This window comes from Larimichthys crocea, chromosome III (genome assembly GCF_000972845.2).
Source record: "Larimichthys crocea isolate SSNF chromosome III, L_crocea_2.0, whole genome shotgun sequence".
Taxonomy (NCBI): Eukaryota; Metazoa; Chordata; class Actinopteri; family Sciaenidae; genus Larimichthys; species Larimichthys crocea.
The window spans coordinates 9,728,710-9,753,858 of record NC_040013.1 but is presented as its reverse complement, the minus strand read 5'-3'; the positions used below and the strand labels follow the sequence as shown (position 1 = coordinate 9,753,858).

Below are 25,149 nucleotides of genomic sequence, written 5' to 3'. Positions count from 1 at the left end.
CTCCTCTGAAGTTACGCTAGTGGAGTGGACTACGGCCTCATATCTGAGTGAATTTTGTCTATTGTTACGACTCTTTTAAATTTGTTCTAGCCGATTTACCTCATCAGCTCCTTGTTAATTTTCCTCCTCCATCAGATAAAAAGCAAAAGTGGCATTGGCGTTGAACATGCAAAATTATCCCTCCTGTATAATTTGCAGGCTTGATGATGCTGCGAGCGGGTTGGATCAGATATTGTTACATGCGAACATTTAACTGAACATCTGCCTCTTGTTGCTGTAATTTGCTTCACCACCATCTGTTAGGCATTGGCTGGAAGCGCCAACAAAGATATACATCTATCTTGTTATAAACTCATAATGGCACCAGCTCCTCTCAAATGCACTAATCAGCTGTATTTGGTGATATGTTCTACATAGCTCCAAAACTAATAACGTCTTGCATACACCTTGGTGGGAGTTTATCACACGATAACAGGGTGCAGATGATTTAGGTCAACAGTATGATCATTTTTATAGCTGAACTGAATGTGCTGTGTTTTAGAGTTATTTTGAGGAATACAAAGTGCTTTTCCTCATGTTTTAAATTAAAATGCCTCAGTTACTCTGTTCTAACCCACTTGCAGTGTGTTAACATTTTCTTCTGTGTTTGTGTTTCTGTGCCACAGATCCAACTCTTCCAGCTGTCGTTCTGCATTGGCGGCACGCTGTGAGAAAAGACTCCACTCCGCTGCGCCTCAGCGCTCCTCAGACACTTGTCCTTGACATCCAAATGCTGTGTGTCGATCGTCGTGCCAGCCGTCTTCTGTGAGTTATGACGACGGCTGCTCCATTGACTCAGGAAAGAGGCTCCTCCTCCACTCACCACTGAGCAAATCACATGATGTAATGAAGAAGGGTCCTGAAAGTCTGCTCTTCAAGGAGTCTGCCAGCAGGATATGAGTATTTTGAGCCCTGTGACGGATAACAAATCAAACCTTGTGGGAATTGTGGGAGGCCCAGAAGAATACTCCAGAGCCATGCAATCAGAGGAGCTATTCGGCAGGAAACTCAAAGCACTGAATGGTGGCATGGGACCACCAGCCTCCAACATGCAGGGGAAACCTGAAGGCGCAGGCAAAACAAATGGTACTCCAGCCATGCCTAAAATGGGCGTCAGAGCCAGGGTGACAGAATGGCCACCGAGGAAAGATGGATGGGACGGGCGGCCTTCACCGAACTATCAGAGCGTGATACCGGTATTTCAGAACGGCCAGCAGGAACACACTGTGGAAATACTGGAGCAAGGCGAAGCTGTCTGTCTGGAGGTAGACTACTCTGACAAATACTCCCTGAGTGACCTCCTCAGCCACTCCCCGCTGAAGGGTCTCCATCCGATCCGTCAGCGAAGTAACAGTGATGTTACCATTAGTGACATTGACTCTGAGGACATAATGGACCAGAACGCTGTCAATCCAAACACTGGGGCCTCGCTGCACCGTGAATACGGCAGCACATCCTCCATTGACCGCCAGGGCCTGAGTGGAGATGGCTTCTTTACCATGCTTAGGGGCTACCGAGTGGACACTCTGGACCACCGTAGCATACCACCTCTGGGTTTCCCCGAGTTGTTGCGCTGTGACGCCTCCCTCTCCCCTAGCCTGCAGACAGCAGCCCAGATTGCCAGGGGTGAGATAGTCCATATTCCAGGCTATGACTACATAGACAGCTCTCTCCTCTACAGCCGAGAGCGTGAGAAGTCTTTTATGAGGCGTCTTAAATCGGAGTCATCAGAACCGTCTCTGTTCAGGAAACTGCGGACCATAAAGAGTGAGAGTGATGCCTTGCGGCTCTCAATAGAGGATGACCGGAGACCACTCAGCTTTCAAAAATGCTTTGCTCATTATGACGTCCAGAGCGTTCTTTTCAACATCAGCGAGGCGGTGGCAAGCAGAGCTAACCTGAGCCAGAGGAAGAACACCACTACTGGGGCTTCAGCTGCCTCAGCTGGACCTGGAGCCGTTGGAGTGTCTGGAGGTGGAGCAGGGGCTGGACCTGGAGTAGGGACAGATGGTGGAGCAGCGGGATGTAGCAGTGGGAATGCCCCCTTGTTTGAGTCACCACTGGGCAGCAGGGAGGACTTGAACCCCAAGGAGAACTTGGATGCTGATGAGGGGGACGGGAAGAGCAACAGTTTAGTGCTGAGCTGTCCACACTTTCGCAATGAGATTGGCGGTGAGGGTGAGAGGAGGATCTCCCTCTCCAGAGCCAACAGTGCCAACTACAGCGGCATGTCAGAGAGCTGCTCTTTTGAATCATCTTTAAGTTCACACTGCACCAACGCAGGAGTCTCTGTACTGGAGGTGCCTCGAGAAAACCAGCCTATCCACAGGGAGAAGGTCAAACGCTACATCATTGAGCACATCGACCTTGGAGCATACTACTACCACAAGTACTTCTATGGGAGAGGTAAGAGATGCTTATGATGAACATGTGATTTTTGAGTTTACTGAGATTAAACAGTGATGATGATGGAACATTTAAAGGATTATTCGACTTTGCAGGCTAAATCAGTTTCATTGAAACAAGACTATGCACAATGCCACGTTCCCAAATGAAACAGGCTCCGCTCATAGGGTCAGATATCTCAGCGGCCCAGTTATTTCTGTAGGACCAGATGAAATAAGGTCCAGAACAATAGCAGGCTTGTGTTGGGTGCGAGGGTGTGTGTTTCACTTCCTCAGGAGAGGAGCAGTCGTGTCCTCCCTGTGATATTGCTCTGAACCCTGTGGAGAAGCTGTGATTAGTCATGTGAGAAGAGAGAGGTGAGCGAGAGGGTGCGTTGCAGCTGTTCCCCGCGGGGGCTGCAGGGGTGTGAGGACCCCTCCTATAAAACTTTAGGGTCAGCAGAACTATGCCAAGGTCCCAGGTCCCCTCATTAAAACACCTATATGACAGACGTTGGAAATACCATGCCGACCCCGACCCATCACCGTAATATACATATCTGTTTTTCTCCCTGTCTATGCATCCAAGTTTGCTGCTTTCAGCAGATTGAGTTACCCATTCTTAAGCCTCCCAAGAAAACAGCTGCTTCACCTTTCACACTGAGAGCTGCCTGACCCTCTTCAAAAAGATACTCTGTATTAAAATATTCCTCAGTTAAGACTCAGTATCTCCAGTCAAGGTTAATGAGACCATTATGGATCTGCTCTACTTACAGTATGTTTGAACGTACCACTCACCTCACTCTGATAATCATTAACGTGAAATTGCTTCGCTCACAACTCATCCCTAAAGTGGTCTATCTATTCGATCTCTCTCTTTCCGTGGTAACACAGGGCCTAATGTCTCGTGCCGCTGTCACTTTTGTTTTGACATTTTACAGAAGATGCCTATTTCTCCATATGTGCATGCAGCCTTTGCCCTTCTTTCATGAGGTGTTTCTTTGGAGAGACAAGTCTGTTGTCACCTCTGCTTCACCGCACACATGAAAACAGGCACATATCCACACACACACTCACACAAACATGACGTGTGTGTCACCACTTTAGGTCAGGCTTTTATCAACCTGGGCTGAACATTGATCCTATTGATTGCCTAAAGCCCTCCCTCCCTCAGCACCAGGAGTGTTTCTCCCCAGGCTACGCTAATGGACAAAGTGTTTCATCCACACCCACTGCCTAAGCCTTGGTACACACAGGTAATGGTTACGAGTGGTCTCGCAGAGCAGTAGTGTGGGTGGGGGTGAGGGTTAGACCAGTTTGAGTCGACCTTACAAGATCTGTTGCAGCTTTTTTTTTTTTTTTTAATTATGCATATAAAGAACAACACAAAACATTACACTAAGAACAAAACAGAACACAACAACCAGGACAATTAGTGTCTCAGCATACCTACAGTCCCAAACAAGACAAACTACCAGATGGACCCCCACCCAAACTAATCCCAGAATAAGGGGGAGAAAGTACCCTCCCCAGGAGACCCACAACACAAAAAACAAAACAAAAAAAAACACAACACCGAAATAGCTTCTTACGACCAGCCGTTACCAAAATTACTGTCGGGCCATCCAAAATGGGAAATGACAGGGGCCCACAAACCAAAAACAAATCCTTTTGTACATGAAGTTTGGCAGTTATCTTTTCCACAAATACACATTCTTTAGTCCTCTCGCCATTGTTGAAGAGTGGAGGTAGAGGTTTTAAGCCAACACAGGGTTATCATTTTCCTCGCCACTAGTAGGAGAATCTGTAATAGTTGGGCCTTTCTCTTCCTATATCCCCCCCCCGGATTCAAACCCAGTATATAATGTAATGGGTTCAGCGGTAATGTAATTTTCAGAATGCTCCGGATTTCTGCTTGGATCCCTTGCCAAAATGGAGTCAACATCGGGCAATCCCAAAAATATGAGTGTGGTCCCCGATCTGCTTACATTTCCTCCAGCATAAATTGGTATTATTTTTGTCATATTTTGAAGTCCATGAAGGTTTTGAAGTATCTCATTTTTAATTTCCAATTGAATCTTTCCACATGGGCTATAGTGATTTTATGACCCTGTTCACACACCACCTCCCACTCTTCATCCTCAATAACAACATTCATTTCCAGTTCTGTTGCAGCTTTAAGAACATATTTTTAAGTTGCTTTCTTTATTAGCTTCATGTTTTTTTGTTTTTTTACATCTGTCATGAGATAGAGAGCAACAGGAAGCTCTCCGGTGTGGGCATGCGAAAGAGATCGAGCACACATTATTGACAGAAGGAGAGAAGTGTGAAACTGAACCCAAGTTTATTAGATGTCATATAAAATAACACCACCACGTCACCACTCAATGAGAAATTTGCTCAGTTTATCTGTCGTAGTGTGAATGATCTATTATAGTGACAGATGGAGGGTGTCTCCTTTATTCTGTTTCTTCTGGAAGCCAGTGTCCAACACTACACAGACTGGTAATGGGTCGAGGCCATCATTGAAAATCACTTATGTAAACCATGCCTTATATGATTGGTTACATTTTTAGAGCCACAAAGTGTAGGACCTTTTAAAGACTTTGGCATTTCTGCTGTGTGGGGGTAACAGGCATTATTTGACATGACAAACAAAGTCATCCATTTTTCAACCTTTGGCAAATTGTCAACACCAAGTGATGACTGCCAGTGACATGTTATAGTTGTTGACAAAAAGCGTTCCCCTACAGTCAACGCTCTCCCCTTCACTGCACTGTCGGTATTCAAATGCTCAGTGGCCTCGTATGCATAGGCATTCTTCCTACCACCATTTGACCTTATGCCTCACGGAGCATCCCCCCCCCCCAGTCCACCGTCCCGGACAAGCTGCGCATTCCTCAGACGGTTAACCCCGCAGTGCCTTGTACATACAGTTCATTTATTATTCATGCTGATATGTGCATTGCCCCGATGTTAATGCATTCGATGACAAGAATCAGTTTATACATGGTATGCTCCACATGGCACAGATGCATAGTCTAAACTTCTGCAGGAATGTCTTTGCGAATGTCGGCGCTTTGAGTCCCTGCGGAGGTTTTTCTTGTTTTTGTCTGCTGAATCCAGGTCTTTCTCCCCGGCTTTAGCTTGGATTAGGGAGTGTTTGCTCAAGGCACTGCTTATTGTGTGCAAAGCTCTGCTCCTGTCTATGTCCTAAACAGAGACACACACACACAACACACTCAGAGCTTTATCAGACAAGTTATTATACAAACATAAGTACATGTTTTACAAAGATCCTATATCTTTATGATATTCTCATTCAGTAGGCTGTATTTTGAGTGCCTCATTTTGGCAGTTCAATGAGTTTAAAATTGAATACTTCTTATTTTAAAACTGAAATGAGTCCTGGCTCTTACAATGCTTAAAACTAACAATACTGAAAGCCTAAAGTCCCTCTAGTGACTCCCCTAGTGTCTATTAAATTTTTCATTATATTCCACAATACAAAACTGCTGGAAAGAACCAACAACACATTGGCAACTCTGCTGTTCCTGCAGCCTGACCACAAATGAGGTTAGAATGTTCATCCTCATGGGAGCATTATTAGAGTCTGTACATTTCATGTCAATCTGCCCATTAGAATATTATAACTATAATTTACTGCACAAATTAACCTCCTAACAAAAGAGGAGAACTCACTGAGTGCCCACAAATAAAAAAAAAAAATGCATCCTGACAAGAAAATTTAATGAGAATCTGCCCATTAGAGTTTGTACACTGGAGAGTTGAGGGGCTACTAGAACCATTAGCAGACTTTGTTTGATTGTTATGAATGTCCACAGGAAATGTCCTGAACATCTCAGCATCAGTATTTGAGATAACGAATTATAGATCAAAGTGGAAACATTTCCTGTAAACATTTACATTCATTATTCTTGATTGAATTGTTCAGCCGATGGACGTACTGACCAGCTGCACATTCACAGGCCCTGCCACTAAAATCCTCGTTTCTAAATGATCTAAGTGTCTTTTTTTTGGTTTTGACCAGCAGCTGTTCCACTGAGCCCGGCCAGAGGGGACATCCCGGTGGCCTAGGGTTTAAGGCGCATACCACGTAACCGCTTGTCCTGGGTTAGATGTAGCCAGGAAAGTTCACATTGCTTATGTCTCCACAAATATTCTTCCACCCTGCACAGTCAATTATAAAATGAAAGCAATATGTCATAGAAAGAAAAGCAGAAATGTATCCTGTGTGTTATATAAAGCCGAGGTTTGCTTCAGAAGCAGGAGCAGACTGTCTGTAGTGGTTTAAGTCTAGATACAAAAATTCCCTGTTGGTGATGTTCTCTGATACTTCTGAGGGTCTGCATTAAGTTACACTTGTGGTGGGATCATAAATCCATCGCTTCAGAATTACAAACGCAGAAGATTCTATATTTTAATACTAAATCATGCTTAATAAAAATATGCCTGTAATAACACATAGTTCTACATTTGCTGTCGTGAGAAGCATGATGTTATGTGTATTTGGGTCAGCGATGGGTTGGAGCAGGTCAAACTTGTCTGGGCTGTATTTATATTTATTTATTTACTTTTTAATTCCCAGGGCTGCCCCTACAAGCCAGGTTCTAATCCTGAGTGAATTAAAATTGGACCCTGGCTTCTTTCTGTAATCGGTGTCACAGCTCACATAACCCACACAGAATTTTTACATGGATAAATAAATATATGGACTCAATAGCATAAATATTCTGTTGAGGCAAAAGCTGTGATTTGATGAAGACATGAACAAGATCATAGATTCTCATTCTCAAAAATCTGTCTAGACGCAACAATTTTTACAACTTCAGTCAGTTTGATGTCAGCTCGGAGCGCTTAATGTGATGCTGAATGTGTTTAAGTCTGATCTTTCTTTCTCATCCTCCAGAGCATCAGAACTATTTCGGGGTGGATGACCATCTTGGACCTGTGGCAGTGAGCGTCCGCAGGGAGAGGCTTGACGATGGGAAGGAGAAAGATGGAATGCAGTTCAACTATCGAGTCACCTTCAGAACCAGTCAGGTAAATATAATACACGCTCTGCTTGTTGCCTTAAATCTGAGTAGAATTATTCTTGGAAAAACGTGCGTGATTTCTATTATTTTATTAAAGAACTGACTATGAGCCAGAACATGCTTTTAAAGGATATTTTTACGTATATTGCACTCAGCATGACATGTTAAGGTCACACAACTAACGGTTCATTCAAGCAGCACAGGAGTGCAGGAATGCTCCACTACCCCTGAAAACAAGAGGAGGCTTCTTGCTGCTCTCCCAATACCAAATCTGCTCCTAGCACCCCTAATATGTCCAGTGATTCGGTGCCAGCGGTGACTCAGATGGTCACTCATGCACACACTGGTTCAGTCTATCAGAGTCGGTGTGATCGCCCTGGCTCGCTCGCTCTCTCACACAAACACATGCGCACACATATGTACACACAAGCTGATTAATCCACAAGCTGAGATGCGCAGTCCCTGGTGGTACAGAACCCTCTTCTTGATTGATGCTGGGTGGTCTCATCCACTGAATAATTCAGGTGCAACAGATGTGTCAGGCAGGGAAATGTCACTGATATCCAGTGCCATTCTTGGTTTAAAGCACCACTCCCACGATGAAACAATGTATCTGGGTCATGGTAGCCCTGCAAGTAGCACGCAAAAAATGTTTTAACTCCCCAACCACTGGAGCGTCTATTTGCATGTACTCCTATCATTTAGCCTCGGCTCTCTCTGCCTCTCTCCACCCCACTCTCTCTCTCCCTTCCTCTCAGAGTCTGTTAAGTAATCTGCTTTTCAGAAAGCTTCTCTGTCGGCCAGCCTTGCCATGACATTCATGTCCACAGGGGTGTGCAGATGGAAGTGAGTTTATGGGCATAAATGTGTCTGTGATGGTTCACCAACAGCACAGGAGTATAGAGTGGGTGTTCCAAAGCTGTTGGGTTAATGTTTACTGGCACATTAATGATCTTAATAGTAAAATACCACTTAACATCTAGTGTTCAGTTAACCTATCTTAATTATTTAGAATGTGAGTTCCTAATGTTTTCCAATAGAGCTGTAATGGAGCCGCTGCTCTAAATAATATGGTGTAACATAAAGGGATATTATGACACAGCTGCTAGCATGCAAGCCTGGTTTTCATTTCCAACACTCTGAAATAAAATGTAATGATACAAGCAAAGTGCGGGCAATGAGATCCAAATGCATATAGTCGCGGACTGACCTAAATGGAAGCAGTGCACACAAAGACTTAACGCTTTGTACAAAGGGACACCAAGACCTTATAAGATACATGGCAATAAAAATCTGTCTTTCCTGTCAGCTGACCACACTTCGTGGAGCCATCCTGGAGGATGCCATTCCATCCACTGCGAGACACGGCACAGCCCGTGGCCTGCCACTGAAAGAAGTGCTGGAATACGTCATCCCGGAGCTGAATATCCAGTGTCTGAGGCTGGCCCTTAATTCCCCTAAGGTCCCGGAGCAGCTACTCAAGCTGGACGAGCAGGGGGTGAGTACATTGAGATGTCCTTAATGTTTTGAGTGCCACCACAGACCTCTGCTGATGATGATTAAGCAGCACTGGAGTAATCTGTGGTTGAGTGCCTTAATCAGGGACTTTTGTTGATAGGGAATGATTGTTCTTAAAGGAATAGTGCAACTATTTTGCTCTTCCTACGGAAACCGTGTGGTTAAAATTCCTAATTTGTTGTTTTATGTGGTGCAGGGCCAATATTTGTCTAGATTTAGTGACTTACTAGAGCCTTATCACTATCAGATTACCGTTTGAGACTCCAGGACATCTCTGCCTGTGGACAAGAAGTAGTTTTTCACATAACCTTGTTGTTACACTTTGTGCACATAAAATGAGATGTATCATGTTTATTTTTGGATTTTATTACCTTCTGACTTTCCCCCACACATATTTTACATTTATTGTTTTATTTTGAAACCACCATATTGCATATTAGGAAGGATGTTTTGGATTTCGAGAATGATGGATTGTACTGATATTATGATATGGATTTTCTTTTTATTTAAGGTACATCTGTCTCTGTTTCTGACATTTGCGTGAGCTATAGACGGAAACAGGGGAGGGATTAACTTCAAATAGCACAAACCTTTGTCCTATATGTGGACTGCTTATTATAGATGAACACAAGCTCCCCGGTGGAGGCATAAGACAGCCAATATCACACTTAAATAGAATCAATATGGATCCCGCTCTCTGTGTAGCCAGCATCGACTACTTTGACACACATTTTCTGCTGATAGGACATTCAGGCACAAACTGAAGTAACTCACTTTTGATAACTTACTTATCGGAGAGCAGGTGATTTTGTATTCTGCCTGGATGGCGGTGGATGTCATCTTGCATTATCTCTGTTGGAATAAAATGGCTATTAGTGACATGGGCTCTCCATATTCACAGGTGTCAAGAGATGGATTCTTTGTGTGAGCTTAAGGCCTTTATTTCCTCATCTATTAAAACTGCAAGCTGGAAAGGAGCGTGGGGGGATTAGCTAGTGCTGTATTGTTTATCTTACTATCAGAGAATTGGCTGCTTATTAGTGTAATTACATTCATTAGCATGAACCCATCCTTCCAACTGACAGGGGAAAGGCTCTTATAATAGAAAGTGTCAGCCATGTCCCTCTTGTATATTAAGATTGTGTTGCACACATAAACAAGAGCAGTGTGGTGTCCTCTCTAAAGCAAGTTAAATGCACTTAAGATAATGACAGACTTTGTGTATCTAATTATTGCAAAGTACATTTTTAAGTAAGTGCTCATATGAGATCTTCCTGCAGGATCCCAAGAAGCTGATTTTTCACCTGCCATACAACTTCCCTTCAGTATGAGATACTGTCTGCAGATACAGACTTTGATATAAGACCGGATCTGACACATAGGGGGAAGAAAAGCAATAAAGTAATCTAAGAAAATACTCTGTGAAGAGGAGAGCGCAGGCTAAGTGGGCCTTAAAGCTATTCCAACTGGCGCTCCTCCTCACAGACCTCAAACCAAACACCCAGCAGAGGCCAGGTTTTTATATTTGGACATCAGTATTTTTGTACACTCTGTTTTAATCATCAATGTTATGCTTGCCGTGCAAATGTTTAATAGCCAGGTTTAATAGCCTTGGTTAAAATCTTTGTTTTAGCCAAGCTGGACTTTCACCGCCCTTCTAATGTGTTTATGCGAAGAAGCTAATATTGGACAGGAAGAGCTGCAGCTCAGAAATAGAGTGGTCTGCCAGGCCTGTTTTTGTTTGTTTGAGTGCATAATTTTCTTCCACCGCATGTAGAAAGCTTTATTTGAGGAAGTTCTGTTTGTATGCACGCTGTTAAGGAGATGTTAGTCCTCCGTTTTTGTGTTTCGAGTGTGTGTGTGTGAAAAGGCTTCATTTTGCTGTGAACAGAAAGAACGCCTGGTGAGTGAGTGTGTCCTAGAGCAAGGTACCCTTCATAATCCTCATGATCAGCTCTGCAGAAAGAATATCCCTGAAAGCAGTGTTGTACACTGGGCTGTAATGGCCCTGGATGTAAGAAGAGAACAGGGCATATGTGAATGTATTTTAGATCACATTGTAGATCACCGTGATCTGACTGTGCGCAGATGGACTGGGAAAAGCATTAGGCAGGGAACAGTTTTTGAGATGTGATTTTAGGTGATAGAAATCACAAATGAGACATTTTTCTAATAAAATAAAAAATGTGTATCTGTTGTTTCCATCTAAAGACTAAAATCTGGGAAATAAAAATGATTGTTTTATTGAAAGAGTTCATCAGCTGCATCGTTTCCAGGGTTAAAAATCAAGCTTTATTTTACAATTTGTGATAATAAAACTGCAGATCTTAACAAGATAAAGGCTAGCCTGCAGGGATCTGCATGGAAAATGTAACTACACATAAAGCTGGTTGTTGACAGTAAAGATAACATCAAAGAGGTCGAAGACAGGCAACAAATCTTTCCCTCTAAGTAATGCTGAACAAATGACTTCCTAGAAAACAATATTCACTGCAGCGCTCTGTATCATCATGGGACCAAAGGATAAAACCATGACGCTTCCCAATTGCCAACTCTGCTAATCAAGTTTTGCAGCACTCTTAAAACAGTCAACAGGTAAAGCCTTTGCAGGGCCATAAATCACTCCTGATGCCCACAGCGACAGCTCAACTCTGAAGTACAATTCAGGCTTAAGTGAGATTTGTTCCACAAGTTCAAGAGCGTAATCTACCACCTACTGAGGCTGTTATTGCAGTGCCAAAAATCACCTCTGCCTTATGTAAATCAATCCCCTGTCATGACATTGAAACTTGAGGATTAACTTTGTGAAATGATGTAGTGACCAGAATTTTTCACCTTCATTCCCCCCCCCCACATCTGCATCCCACTTTCCCCTTTTTTAGATATTGCTGCTGTGGAACTTCTGCCCCAAAAACAGCATTAGATGTCTGTGTAATGGTGCATGATGATTTTAATCAGGTTTTCGCAGCCATATTTTGATTTTTTTTTTTTTTTTTGCTGCATCGGGATACTGCAGTGCAGACAGATGTCACAGTGGTGTGTGTGTGTGTGTGTGTGTGTGTGTGTGTGTGTGTGTGTTGTGTTAGGACACTGCTATATCCCTCAGGTGTGTCTCAGAGATCCCCAAAGGGAACGTTGTCCTCATTTCTCTCTCCACTCAAGTATCTTTCCATCCTTTGTATTTTTGTAAGATTTTTTTTTGTTGTTGAAGAGAGGATGAGGGAAGGGGTGGGGCAATGTATGCTCAGATTTTCAGCAAGTGGAAATGCTAATTACTGATCAGTTAAACGGGATATAGCTTTATCTCTTACCTTCATCCATCAAAAGACACATCAAAGGCGGTTACGCAATGAAGTTGACCCCAGGAGCGGTATTCATCTGTATATATGTTATATGCCCTCATACGGTTGCACTTTCCAGGCAGCGGCAATTTCGCACCAAAGGGCAACGTGATTGTCCTTGCCACCGGCCAATCTGTTAAGAGGAGCAGGAGGTTAAGTGAGCCCATATAATGCAGGATAAAAAATAGAAGACCACATCATTGCATTGCACATCATGCCACTTCCACTGGGCTTGATGGTATAATAGCTTTCCTCCATCGTAGAGGCTTTAGTGCAGAGCAGAGACTGGTTGATAGAGGAAGTCATCATGGCAACAGTGTCAAGAGCAGACCGGGAACGAGCGGGAGCAAAAAGACAATTGCAGTTTGTTTCAGCATATAGATCATTTGTCGGCTCTCTCGGGCCAAGAAACCTTTTCGTCTTGCCGCACTGACACATTTACCCCCGGGTCAAGATCACCCTGTCCTCAGCTGTGAATATTGGGCAACAGGTGGCAAAGGCACAAGGCTATTTTTTCATCAAATTTTCCCCCTCTTTCACTTTCTTTTTTTTGGCCAGCATCAGAGAGCTACGGACCATGAAAGATTCATGTTGCAAGAGAGAGCTCTCTCTCTCTCTCTCACGGTGCTAGAAGAATCACTCTGGATGTTTTATTTCTTCCTGTCTCTTCGTCAGACAAGTTCATATCAGACCTGTAATTTATGAATAATAATAATACTTGCAAGTGGAAGCTTGTGAGATTTGGCTGCCTCATTTATGTCTATAAATACTGCTCTTTGTGACAAGACATTTACCTCTATCGAGGTGACTTTGAATTAAGAGTATTATTAGTGGGGTGGTATCAATGCTGTTGCAGTTAGGACTTTACCAAACAACAGTTTTGCTTAAGGGTATGTTTTTTATAAAGCATTAAAATGCTATTGCTGGAAGCTTGTAGATTTTTCTGCCGTAGACCAAAGCTATGCTGCGATATGTCTCCCTCATTGCTCCACAGCTGCTCTTAAGTAGCAGCTATTATCTGGGCTTGATTTATGCTCTGCTCGGAGCTCCTGAGAGTTCACAGCCTGGCTTCACAAAAGGGGATTTCAGCCCTCTCCTAGAAGACTCACGAAGACCTTCACATTAGCTGTGACGTGATGGAAAGTGGGCACTCTCATACTTTGAGTGCATAATGTACTGTATGTATGAGTGGGGTGTGCGATACATATCAGCGACAGGAAATGATACTTACACACTGAGTGTCTGTGTATGTTCCTCATTGCAGCTAAGCTTCCAGCACAAGGTGGGAGTGCTTTACTGCAAGGCAGGCCAGAGCACAGAAGAAGAGATGTACAACAATGAGAGTGCTGGGCCAGCGCTGGAAGAGTTCTTGGATCTGCTTGGGCAGAGAGTGCGCCTCAAAGGCTTCACCAAGTACAGAGCCCAGCTGGATAACAAGAGTAAGATAAAACACACATCAAACTAAATATTCACAAAGTGCAAGCCCGTACACTTTTAATCCAACTGAGTGCAGACGCTCCGCTTTGTTTCATATTGCTTTTTTTAGGGGCTGTAATGTTTTCTAGGTCTACATATCTTTAATCTCTGTTCAATTACATCATCAGCTTATCTAATTCAATGGCCTTTTGTAATGAGGCCTGAGACCTTGACTGCCCTGTCCTGTGTTCCAGCCGACTCCACAGGCACACACTCTCTCTACACCACCTACAAGGACTATGAGCTGATGTTTCACGTGTCCACCATGCTCCCCTACACGCCCAACAACAGACAGCAGGTCAGTAAACTCAACACTTCACACTCTGCCCCTTCCAGCAGACCACCATGTTTGCTTTACGCTGTGGTGAGTCTCTAATGGTGGTAATGGTGGTCCCTGAGCAGCTTCCTCTAAGGATATCTTCAATCCTAGTTCTTTCCAATCTTCCCCAGAGGCTCATTTTGCCACGGTAATGACCTATCAGTTGAAAGCATGAACATTGCCATGGTAACGGTACCCCGTAGTAGGACTTTAATCAATGCATCCCCAGGGGCTGGACCTGACATGGTATTAGATGGGCCTCTCTGTCTGCACTAACAAGTGGAATTAAGTGGATGTGGTGGTGGACTGACAAGCAACGGCACGATAAAGCCGTGATAAGAGAAGTTCACTATATTAGTCTCTGCATTCCTTGTATGGAAGCACTTTTTGAGCCCATAATAAAACCTGTGGGTACAGCACTGCAGATATATTGCATGAAAAGACACTGAAGGAGGTGGTAAGTGAGTGAGAGGCAGGATCTACAGTGAAACAGTGCAGAGACCTAATCTACCATGTGCATCTAAAGCGTCTGATTGGTAGGATTTAGGTGGGGGGGTTCTTTCTCTTTTCTTTCTCCTCCTCCAATTGTATTTCGTGTATTTCAACTAGTGAAATAGTTTAATTTAATCCCTGGCAGTAATCTTCCAGCAGACCGAAGCGAGGCTTGTCCCACTCATCCCTTCATCCTTTCCAATTCACCCCAGTACCTTCTAATCCTGCTTGTTTCCCGCTCTTGCTGACCCTCACTGGCTACTTTAAAGCAGCCAGAGAACAAGGTTAACTCTTGGCACAATCCAACAATACAAGCAGTCTAAATTGAGTTTGGGAGAATATGTCTCCACCCCAAAAAAGCCTGAATTGTGTTAGTGAAATACAGTCCTTCAAAAAGCTCTTTTATCTTGATTTCGAATACAAAATCAAAAGCAAAACACGAAGCTCTGTCAATAAATAAATCTGAAAACTGTGTTCTCTGTATGTGTTATTCTCTATATTAAATGTCTGTGCAGTTGGTTACTTGACATAGAAATGTTTCTTGACTTCAAATCTGTGTCCTCTTGAATTCATGTAATATATTCACTCTTTTTAATGATGCCTTTTCTTCTTGTATTTGACCCATTCTCCCCTTTTCTTAAACAGTTATTAAGGAAAAGGCACATTGGCAACGATATCGTCACTATAGTATTCCAGGAGCCCGGGGCCCTTCCTTTTACTCCAAAACACATCCGATCCCATTTCCAACATGTGTTTGTCATCGTCAAAGTCCACAACCCCTGCACTGATAACGTCTGCTACAGGTAAATAGAACAAGCATGCACCGTGCCTACAAGGCTCCCCCAAAGCGATTTCACTCCTTTCCATGGAATATGAAGCAACCTAACCTGAAGACAATTTAGAAGATTTCTATTTATCTTTTGATATGCTTTGCATTAATATCTCCACGCCAAGCGGCACTGCATGAACTTTTAAGAGCACTTAATTTGAAAGAATAATAATAATAGCCTGCTGAGTGCTTTCTGTGGTTTTTGTCATGACTTCATAGTAATGTGCAGGAATCACAAGGCTCTTTTGATCTGTTCAGTGATGATACAGTTATTATCTTCAGAGACACCTTGAAATTATGACTTACAACTATTTTCTTGAGTGTTTCTGAAGTCAAGACGCCTCTTGTTAATAACATAGCATGTGTTGATTAGTCTGAGCTCCACTCAGTCTTCCCAACAGAAATGATTTCCCTGAAAGCCGTATAATTTGAACACTCTTCAAATGGCTGCTCATTATAGGTACAGTTCAATACTCCTTTACTTCTTGTTAACTGTCACCACTACATTTAAATCATTGCTGTCATTCTGTTTTTCAGCGTGGCTGTGTCACGATCTAAGGACGTTCCCCCATTCGGCCCCCCAATTCCCAAGTCCGTAACGTTCCCAAAGTCAGCAGTTTTCAGGGACTTCCTGCTTGCCAAGGTCATCAATGGAGAAAATGCCGCACACAAGTCAGAGAAGTTCCGAGCTATGGCGACTCGAACGCGGCAGGAGTATCTGAAGGATCTGGCTGAGAACTTCGTCAGCACAGCTACTATAGACAATGCTGTCAAATTCAGCTTCATCACACTCGGAGCCAAGAAGAAGGAGAAGATGAAACCCAGGAAGGATGCACATCTGTTCAGTGTGGGAGCCATCACCTGGAGTGTCTGTGCCCGGGACTTTGGCCAATCGATGGACGTGGACTGCTTGCTCGGCATTTCCAATGAGTTTATTGTGCTCATTGAGGAAGAATCAAAAAATGTGGTCTTCAACTGCTCTTGTCGTGACGTCATTGGATGGACCTCAGGGATTATGAGCATTAAGATCTTCTATGAGCGCGGGGAGTGTATCATGCTGTCTGCCCATGACAACTGCGGCGAAGACATCAGGGAGATGGTGCAAAGACTAGAGGTAAGATCCTTAAGCTGTAATAATCTCTGTCATTTTAGAGATCTTAATATCTGATGGATTAGACCATGATGGAGGAGGCTTGCTAATCCTTTGTAGCATACTTTATGCACATGTCTTTAGTATCAGTCTCAAATCGTATCATAGAAGAAGATTTCTGAGAACAAATATAATCGGTTTCAATCAACATCCACCTAACAGAGGGAGCAATTCATTCTGTTTGATTCTCTGTGGTTAATTTAAGGTTTCCTCCTAGTTTGGCAACTGCTGAATTTTTTAAGTATTACAGTAAAAACATTTAAGTCATCACACTGTCGACAAACCCAGGTTGGCACTAATACATGAACATGCACTGAGTCAAAATGAGCCAAATACTGATGACGTCTACATCTGTTCAGCCACAGGAATGAAAAGGGAAAACGAAAATGACCATCACAATTTCAATTTGTATGTATATAAAACAGAGAATCAGCTGTATCTCCCTCTGCACGCTGTGTTCTAATTCCCCTGTTAGTCACTTTCTCTTTGCTCTGCATTGCTGCAACACAATTGCTGGCTTGATGCTCTTAGTTCTTAGTTCTTATATGGCCTACAGTCAAACATTTTTGTTGGGTGGCCCAGTGGGTGGACCATAACGTTTCAGGCCCTTTGCCCTGCTGGTCACCACTATGGTAGCTTCCATTCTTTTATATGTGAGAGGCGTTGGCCCATTCCAGGATTTTGCAGGTCTGGACCACAGTTGTCACATTTTTCTTGCTGTTGCAGCTTTGTTGTAGCAGTGTCAGTCCCAATATCTACCAGTATATCTTGTCTAAAAAGTGACCTATAACTAACTCCCATAAAACATGGACTGGTAGTCTGTCATCAAAATTGACCAGTAAATCTATTATGACAGTGTTTCACACATAGGCCGCACGGCATATGAGGGAAAATGGCTGCCTTTACTTTAAATGGTGCAGTGAAGCATTTTACTTTGGGATAGTTGTGGTCTCTCTGTGGTGAAACAATGCATTCTGCAAATATTGCTCTTGCCATCGTAGCTTTACTACTTACCACAAGCCTTGTTATTTTATTTTCATCATTATGTCAGCAGAACAGTTGCTTGTTTAACTTATATCTTTCCTGTCATGTCTCATGTGTTGCAACTCTGCACTGAGATTTCAGTATTTTCCTTCCTTGTGTGCCTTTTACTGACTTTTTCCTCAACACTGTAAGAATGTGGCTTATAGAATTAACTGACTGACTTTACCTCCTCCATCTACCTGGTCCTGATTGGATTGTAGAGAGACAGGAGTGTCACTTCAATGTGAATTTCTAAAGTAAAATCAATAGTCCAGAGAGTGTTAAGGACCTCCCGTTGATCGCTTTCTTTGGCTGAGAGTCAGCAGAGGTGTACAGGCAAATGTTTAGGTCATACAAGTACACAATGTCCTGCTTTTGATCTGGGTAGAGCATTAAAAAAAATCAAAAGCCACTCTCTGCGATAGTCAGTTCATTTAATGGAGCGAAAGATTAGTGATGATGTGATTGTGTCCCATTCTTGATTTTGCGGATGTCTGGGTGCAGGTACAGGAGGAGGCAGCTTAAACAGGACACCAACCCAGTTTTGAAGGGGAGGAGAGGAAACACAGATGCATTTTTTTGGGTCTGAAAGACTAAGAATAGAGGACACTTGGCCTCAGACTACTTCACTCCTATGGAGAGCTGCCCACTTAGTCCTAGTTCTCTCATCCCCATTTTGTAGTTCTGCCTTGGCCATCTGTACAACGCAGTGGCCTTGGTTACACTGTGTGATTTTTGGGGTCAGACGGGTTTAAAGTACCTTTCAAGTTCAGAAGAAAATAGGTCAAAACACCTGGTTCCTCAGCTTTGAATCCTTATTTCCGTTCCTTGTGTTGCTGCATAGGCTTGCCTTTCCTATTCTGGTTCCCATGGTTTGTTTACTGAACCTCTAATCAGGCAACCCTTTGTTTCCTTTAAATAACATTGAGGTTGAATCCCAAAATCCAAACCTGAGCTGTGCATGACCTTATTTCTGCCTGCCGGGCTGCATACTCCCTTTATCCCTCTGGCAATCTCATCAAAAGTTTAGAAATTTTCAACAGACCCTAGCCAGCATATCTTTCAGCTAGTAACATGAGAAACAATCCATTTCCTGCTAAAGGCATGAACAAGAATCAGTCTTCTGAGGCAGAGATAATAAAATATTATACATTAAAATGAGTAAAAGTAAACATGGACATGAGCACAAAGGTTTTGCATATCACAGCCAACTCAAAAAGCACAAGATCCTGGAAAGGTGTTTTCCATAATTAATCACAAACGGACACGGATGTCATTCAGCATCTATTCAGCTCATCATAAGAAAGGACAGTGTTGGATATATTAGCATTTGTGATTAGCCAAAGCACCTCACTCCCTCATTCACTATGCTAATATCCTCACATTTACTGTCCACTCACCCACGGGATTTGTGAGGGGTATTTTGCGAGTAAAAGCTCAGAATAAGTATTAATAAGTGGGAGGCTATTTGTGTAACTTGCACCAGACAGTGGAGCAGCAGCAGCAGGCACATTTGGGTATGAGCTGACCGTGCATACTTTGTCTTAAAGGTGTCTGTAATGTCCCAGAGGTTGACTCGAATCATGTTTCATTACGAGGATTTACAGGCTGCCAGACCTGTGATGTAATGCGAACCAGAGTGAACAGATTGCCCACTGTAACACACAGAGGAGCCCAGTGTGGGAGCACAACTAAAAGCTTTGTGATAACGTCCTGCTCTCCAGGGTGTTGCTGAGCTGGGTGGCCGCGTGTTCGGCTTTTATGAGACAAGTCATCTTGGCTCGGGTGCCATGTATGCTGTCAATTTTTTTTTCTTGTTTCCTGAACAAAATGCAAGACATCTCTGACATTTTGTGTGTTTCTTCTTGTATTATATACTGTACATCAGCAGGACTATAAATAAAAATAAATGACTGCATCTGCTATAGATTTGAGTGATATGAGAGGCTGGGTAACAAAATGAAATGATGGAAAAACTATGATGACATAAGAACGGCTTCCTACATACAGACAGTTGACAAATTAAAGGAAAAACCAACATATACAAGTGTCCTCGCAAGATGTTGTGTCATGATGAGCAAACGAGAACAGCTTGTGCCTTGGCATTTATTCTACAGGTCTGTGAAGGAGGAGCACCACTCCTAAATATATTCTCTAATTTGGTGTTTTAATGATGGTGGTGGAGAGTGCTGCCTGACATGTCGGTCTAAAATCTCTCATAGGTGTTCAACTGGCTTGAAATCTGTTCACTGTGAAGGCCATAGCTTATAATTCATTTTCATACTCCTCATACTGACCCCTTGTGCCCTTGATGGCATTGCATTCACTGTTTCTCCACTCACTCAGGTGTTTCCTTTCACTTGTCACCGTCTTTACAGCATTGGATTACTATACAGTAATGCTGAAATTATTAGACGATTAATTGATTAGTCAATTGAAAGAAAACTAATCAACAAGTTATTAAAAAATTCTCAAATGTAATACTTTGAACACACAGTGGTTTGTCTGTGGTAAATTATTCTGACCATTTTCTGACATCTTAAGGACATTTGATTTATCAAGAATAATGTCAGTAATCGTTAGTTACATTTATCAGTTTTGGGATCGCAATAAATTCTGAATCATTTTTATTATCAGTTTAACTGTTTGATGATCTATATTCTTTAAAATGTCCAAATGTGGAAGAGGGAGACAGGGAGGTGTCTGAAATCCAAAAACATTCAACTTGCATCTCAAAAACATCTGAATCGATCTTAAGCATTGTTGCTTAATCAACAATTCAAATATTTAAATAATTGCCATATTATTTTTGATTTATTTCCTGTCAGGCAACTGATCGATTAATCAGTACTCCTCAGCAGTTATGAGTAAGTGTTGACATTATTGTCTTACTCTGGCTACTTTTGCCACTTTAAGTAAAATTGTGCTTCATCATGTTAGAAGCCTCTGTCCTAGATTCAGATATTAGATCCTGAGAGAATCACAAAAATACAGCTCGAAAGAAAAGAGTGTCCCTAGATTTCACCAGTCTGTGCTTCAGTTCTTTGAAGTTCAGTGGGATGGAAAGGTTTTGTCATGTCTGTGAAACATGCTACTACAGACGGTGTCATCAGTGTCAAAGCTGCTTCTGACTGTCAGACCTCTCACTGAGGATCAACGCCAGCAACACAACTTGACAACAGATTTGAGGCTGATACTGTTTGTTTCCTCAGGACACTGTTGCGGTTTTATGTCACTAGTCCTTAGAGCCTGTCATTAAGACTCTGTAGGGAAACACTTTGGTTACACACACGTTCACGCTGCCATACTTCATGTCACCATAACTTAACGGGCCACAAATCCCTCCTTTGAGATAATGAGTGTCCTGGTCGTTTCAGCCATTATGGATTTGGGCCATTTGGGGGAGAACCTGGGCACATTAATTTTCAGGATGGACTGAATAAGAGGCCTTGATGAAGGCATTTAGAAAGCCATTATTTAGGCTTAATGAATTTCTGACAAAGGGCAGTTTGATTCATGGCCCATACAGCCAATGTCTTCGTCATATACAGCCCATTTACTTCCAGACTTTGCGACTGAGTGATTGTTTAGTTTGTGGGTCATCTAATCAAAGTGCTCCTCTACTTTTTCTGCCTTTGAAAACTAAATCTCTGAGCCAGTATTTATAACAAAACTGAGACCAATGTCACTTAACAGGATGAGTTTCTTCCTCAGTTAATAAAGTTTTAAAGTCATGTCTCTCTAAGGCCCATCATGGTTGTCTCGGGTCCCCTCGCGCACAGCGGGGTAGGATTTCTGCCAGTGTGAGAATCTGGTGGAGTGTTGACAGGCCATAGTCTGAGTTAATGTGTCCCTGAAGCCAGCTGCCACTCTGCAAATGGAGGCACTCATCCAAAACAGAACCAAGACTAATCTGATGGGTGATTAAAGCTCATTGGATGCAGTGAGTGAATGTTTTTTTTCTTTTTGTTTTGTTTTTTACGGTGGTGTCAAAAGAAAACTTAGTGTGCGTGTACCTACACTCTATATAAGCTCAGCCATCAAGGGGAACATAGATGGGCTTCAGTTGCTTGTCATCTTCTTCAGCCCAGTGCAGTGGCTGCATGTTTTACTGAAATATTGCTGCTGATGCAAGAGCATCGCCTGAACTTCAGTTGAACCCGAATTGCATTAAAGCAAGAAGCTTAGGACAGACTACCACTGGGCAAAGTGAGCAACTTAATTTGCATGCAAGTACATGTTTGGACAAGAACCAACTTTAAGTTTTATCCAAGTGGACAAGCAGCGACTGTTCATGAAGCATCCGTGGGTGAAGTCTCAGAGAATAGCGAGAAAAGGGGGTGAAGGGATCTTTTTTTTCCACTCTGCATGTGAACACAGTGTGTTCATCAGCTGCCAGTTGATGCAGATAATGTGTTGATAAATGTTGTGCTCCAACGTCCTTTCCAGAAGTTAACTCTGGATAATAGACTCGGTTCTTTAGGCAAGGCTGCATCTCACGAGCCAATTTGATCCTAATTCCCCACTGAGAGTGCTACTGTAGTTAGTGTCCACAGAGACAAGTGTGTATTTGTGCACGCAGTGCACTTGTGTTTTAGCTGTCTCTGCACAGCTCTGAGGCTAAATCAGTTATCTCAGCATTGTACCCTCTTATTAACCTCCATTTTGAGAGGTTCTTTGAATTAACCAAATAAAGATGCTTGTGCACCTCTGCACAAACACAGCATTTTTTCCTGCTCTAATGGTTTTATTCTTGCAAGAGTTTCTTGTGTAATAAAACCACCACACATCTATTAAGAAATATGCAAATTGTACATTATTTATGGCTACTGTTGGAATATACTGTACTAGCTTAGAGAGCTCTTATTAAGTAATATTAAGATCACTCAGGTTCAGTCTTTCACTGTTAATCTCATGCTTGGTTTCTGTTTTCTCAGTGTGACTGCACACTGTCCACTGTCTGTTCCATGTGCTGCACTTTCTCTGCTCAATTGTTTCTAAAGTTAAAATGATTTCGATTCTGTTTCCAGATCACGACCAGAGGTTGCGAGACATCAGAGATGACTTTGCGACGGAACGGCCTCGGCCAGCTTGGTTTCCACGTCAACTTCGAGGGCATCGTGGCCGATGTGGAGCCCTTTGGCTTCGCCTGGAAGGCAGGACTGAGGCAGGGCAGCCGGCTTGTGGAGATCTGCAAGGTGGCTGTCGCTACTCTCACCCATGAGCAAATGATTGACCTGCTGCGCACATCCGTCAGCGTCAAAGTGGTTATAATCCAGCCTCATGAAGACGGAACCCCCCGAAGGTAACTCCTTGAGTTTGTTTTCTCTTATTTTTACTTGGAACCTGACACTTTCTAACAATGCTGCAGACAAAGGATGCTTTCAAAACATGTGCAGACTTCCCATTGTCTTTGTATTGTGGCTGCGGTTAGTGAGACAGAGAAACAGGTGCTCCTCAAAAATGAATGAAGTTGTAACAGAAGAGGAGTTTCTTTCTCTCATTTTTCCATGCAGCTGGCGTAAATTAGCTTGACATTTGCTCTCATGTTTTGAGATGATTAGCATAAAGAAATGCTTACATACTGTTTTTGTTGCACAAGGGTTGATGTTGTTCTCCGTTGATTTCTCTGGAGAGGAGGCTCTCTTTGTATTTATGTGGCTTTGTTGCAAGAGAAAAGCTCCAGCAGGGCTGTAGAGTCACGCAGACACGGACAGTCAGCGTTTCCCACTAATGATAATGAGAGGAGCATTTTGATTAATGGCTCATCTCTCGCTGCCATTGTCTGACAGCTCACATTTGCAGATTGCTTTTTTTCCAACCTCGCCCAGTCTTCTATTTAGCAATTAGGATGGGAGTGTTTGGCTTTTTAGGGACACACACCCATGGGGAGCATCCATTGCTCCTATAATAAAAAGACAGTGGCATATTTCAAACGATCTTTTATGATGGGAAGAGATGAAGGTCTTTGTAAAATGTTTGTTCTGAAAGCACATCTGCTTGTTTTGCCTGTGACAAGACAGACAAGTCCTGTGAAATCATATCCATCACTGTTTCACACTCACATTTCTTGACATCTTTGTTTTGGTCGCTCCAGGGAGACACAGATTTGTGCACCAGCAAATGCTGGTCCCAGAATGACTTCTGTGTGCAGGGAGAATAGCTCAACTTCATCCTGTTGTATGTTTGTGATGTTGCAGGTAATGCTAGTGTTGCTAGCTAATAATTCAAATTAAAAACTTGTGGATGACTCTGAATTTACAGATAAACAAGCGTTGATGACACTGAAAAGCCTTGCTAAAACTTTTGTATGAATATAATCCCAAGCAGCTGTGTGTATATGTGTGTCATTTTGTCAAAGACTGCATAGTAGATGTGTGTTTAAGTGTGTATCAACGTTGCTTTCTGGTCTGGCAACAGAGGAGTAACATATTTGCTCCCCCAGATGGCAAGCTAACATGGCTCGTCTGTGAATCCAACACAGCAGCCACTCTGGCAGAACCAACGTCTAATCCTCTTACCACGATCTATGATGATACATGATGATACAATCATAATCGCAGTTCAGGGAAGCAGAAAGCAGACAAAACAAACTCTTCCAAAGCTGGTTCTGTCTACAAATGCATGTCCAGCTCTTTGGAGATGTAGTTACAGGATGAAAGATTCTGTTGTTGCGATATATTTGTGCCAGTGGAAGACATCTGGCTTGATTTCAGTGACACCATCAAATCCTGTGAAGGTGCTTTAGAGAGCTGGTAAAAGATGGTTTTAAAAATACACATGCTGCATAGCACTCTGCTCAAAAGATTCATGCTGTGTGTCCATAATGGCTGGTATGATGCATAATGCACAAAGCTTGACCCATATATGGCGTCGCTAACGGATGCATCTGGCAGATTAGTAGGCATTACAGCAGAAGACTATACTGGCCAGAGCTGTTGAGCTCGACTGAGAGACTTCCCCGTCTCCCATACTGAGACACAATTTCTCATGATCATCCCATGAGAACCAGAAGGCACTGTCTCGGGTCCTGTGAATTTTTCTCCCAGGGCTCCAACAAATCTCGAGGTGAGAGGTCAGGTGAAGAATCTCGAGGGCCCTCAACTCTTTTTGCTGCTGCGTCTTTGAGTTGCCAAAGTGTTGCAGTCAACAATAAGTGCTCCAGTTTCTCCACTATTATCTCAAAGGAAAGGAATTCAGCAGGGGCCCAAAGGCCCCAGTCAGTCCCCTGTGGCCAGAGAGATGGGGGTTAGTCTAACAACAATGGACAAGAGTCTCATGACCTCCAGACAATGTACCCTGGCTCCACACTGCTATCATGACAAGGAAAAATGTTTTCATAAGCACATGTTGGGGCTGGAAGAAGAGTGTTTCCTCTTTAGTGTTTTTATATTGTCAGAATATCATTTCGTCTTCTTGATTTTATGATTCCCTATGATCCGATGAGGACTGATGGGGTCAAACAGTTGCTAGGATTATGTTTTGAAGAAGGAAAAAAAAATACATACCACTGTGTAGCAC

The 25,149-nt window shown here is 42.9% G+C and overlaps 1 protein-coding gene across 6 annotated transcripts in view; it reads left to right on the top strand.

Annotated features, from left to right (window-relative positions):
- LOC104924454 (signal-induced proliferation-associated 1-like protein 2) overlaps positions 1-25,149 on the top strand; it is an 81,893-nt gene that overhangs the window by 27,702 nt on the left and 29,042 nt on the right. For all 6 annotated transcript variants that reach the window (XM_027277690.1, XM_027277689.1, XM_027277691.1 and 3 more), the window contains exons 2-9: positions 666-2,445; positions 7,354-7,487; positions 8,790-8,978; positions 13,604-13,778; positions 14,010-14,113; positions 15,272-15,429; positions 15,993-16,569; positions 22,659-22,933. In XM_027277690.1, the coding sequence (XP_027133491.1) occupies positions 936-2,445; positions 7,354-7,487; positions 8,790-8,978; positions 13,604-13,778; positions 14,010-14,113; positions 15,272-15,429; positions 15,993-16,569; positions 22,659-22,933 (3,122 nt within the window). In that variant the 5' untranslated portion in view covers positions 666-935. The remainder of the gene's footprint in view (positions 1-665; positions 2,446-7,353; positions 7,488-8,789; positions 8,979-13,603; positions 13,779-14,009; positions 14,114-15,271; positions 15,430-15,992; positions 16,570-22,658; positions 22,934-25,149) is intronic.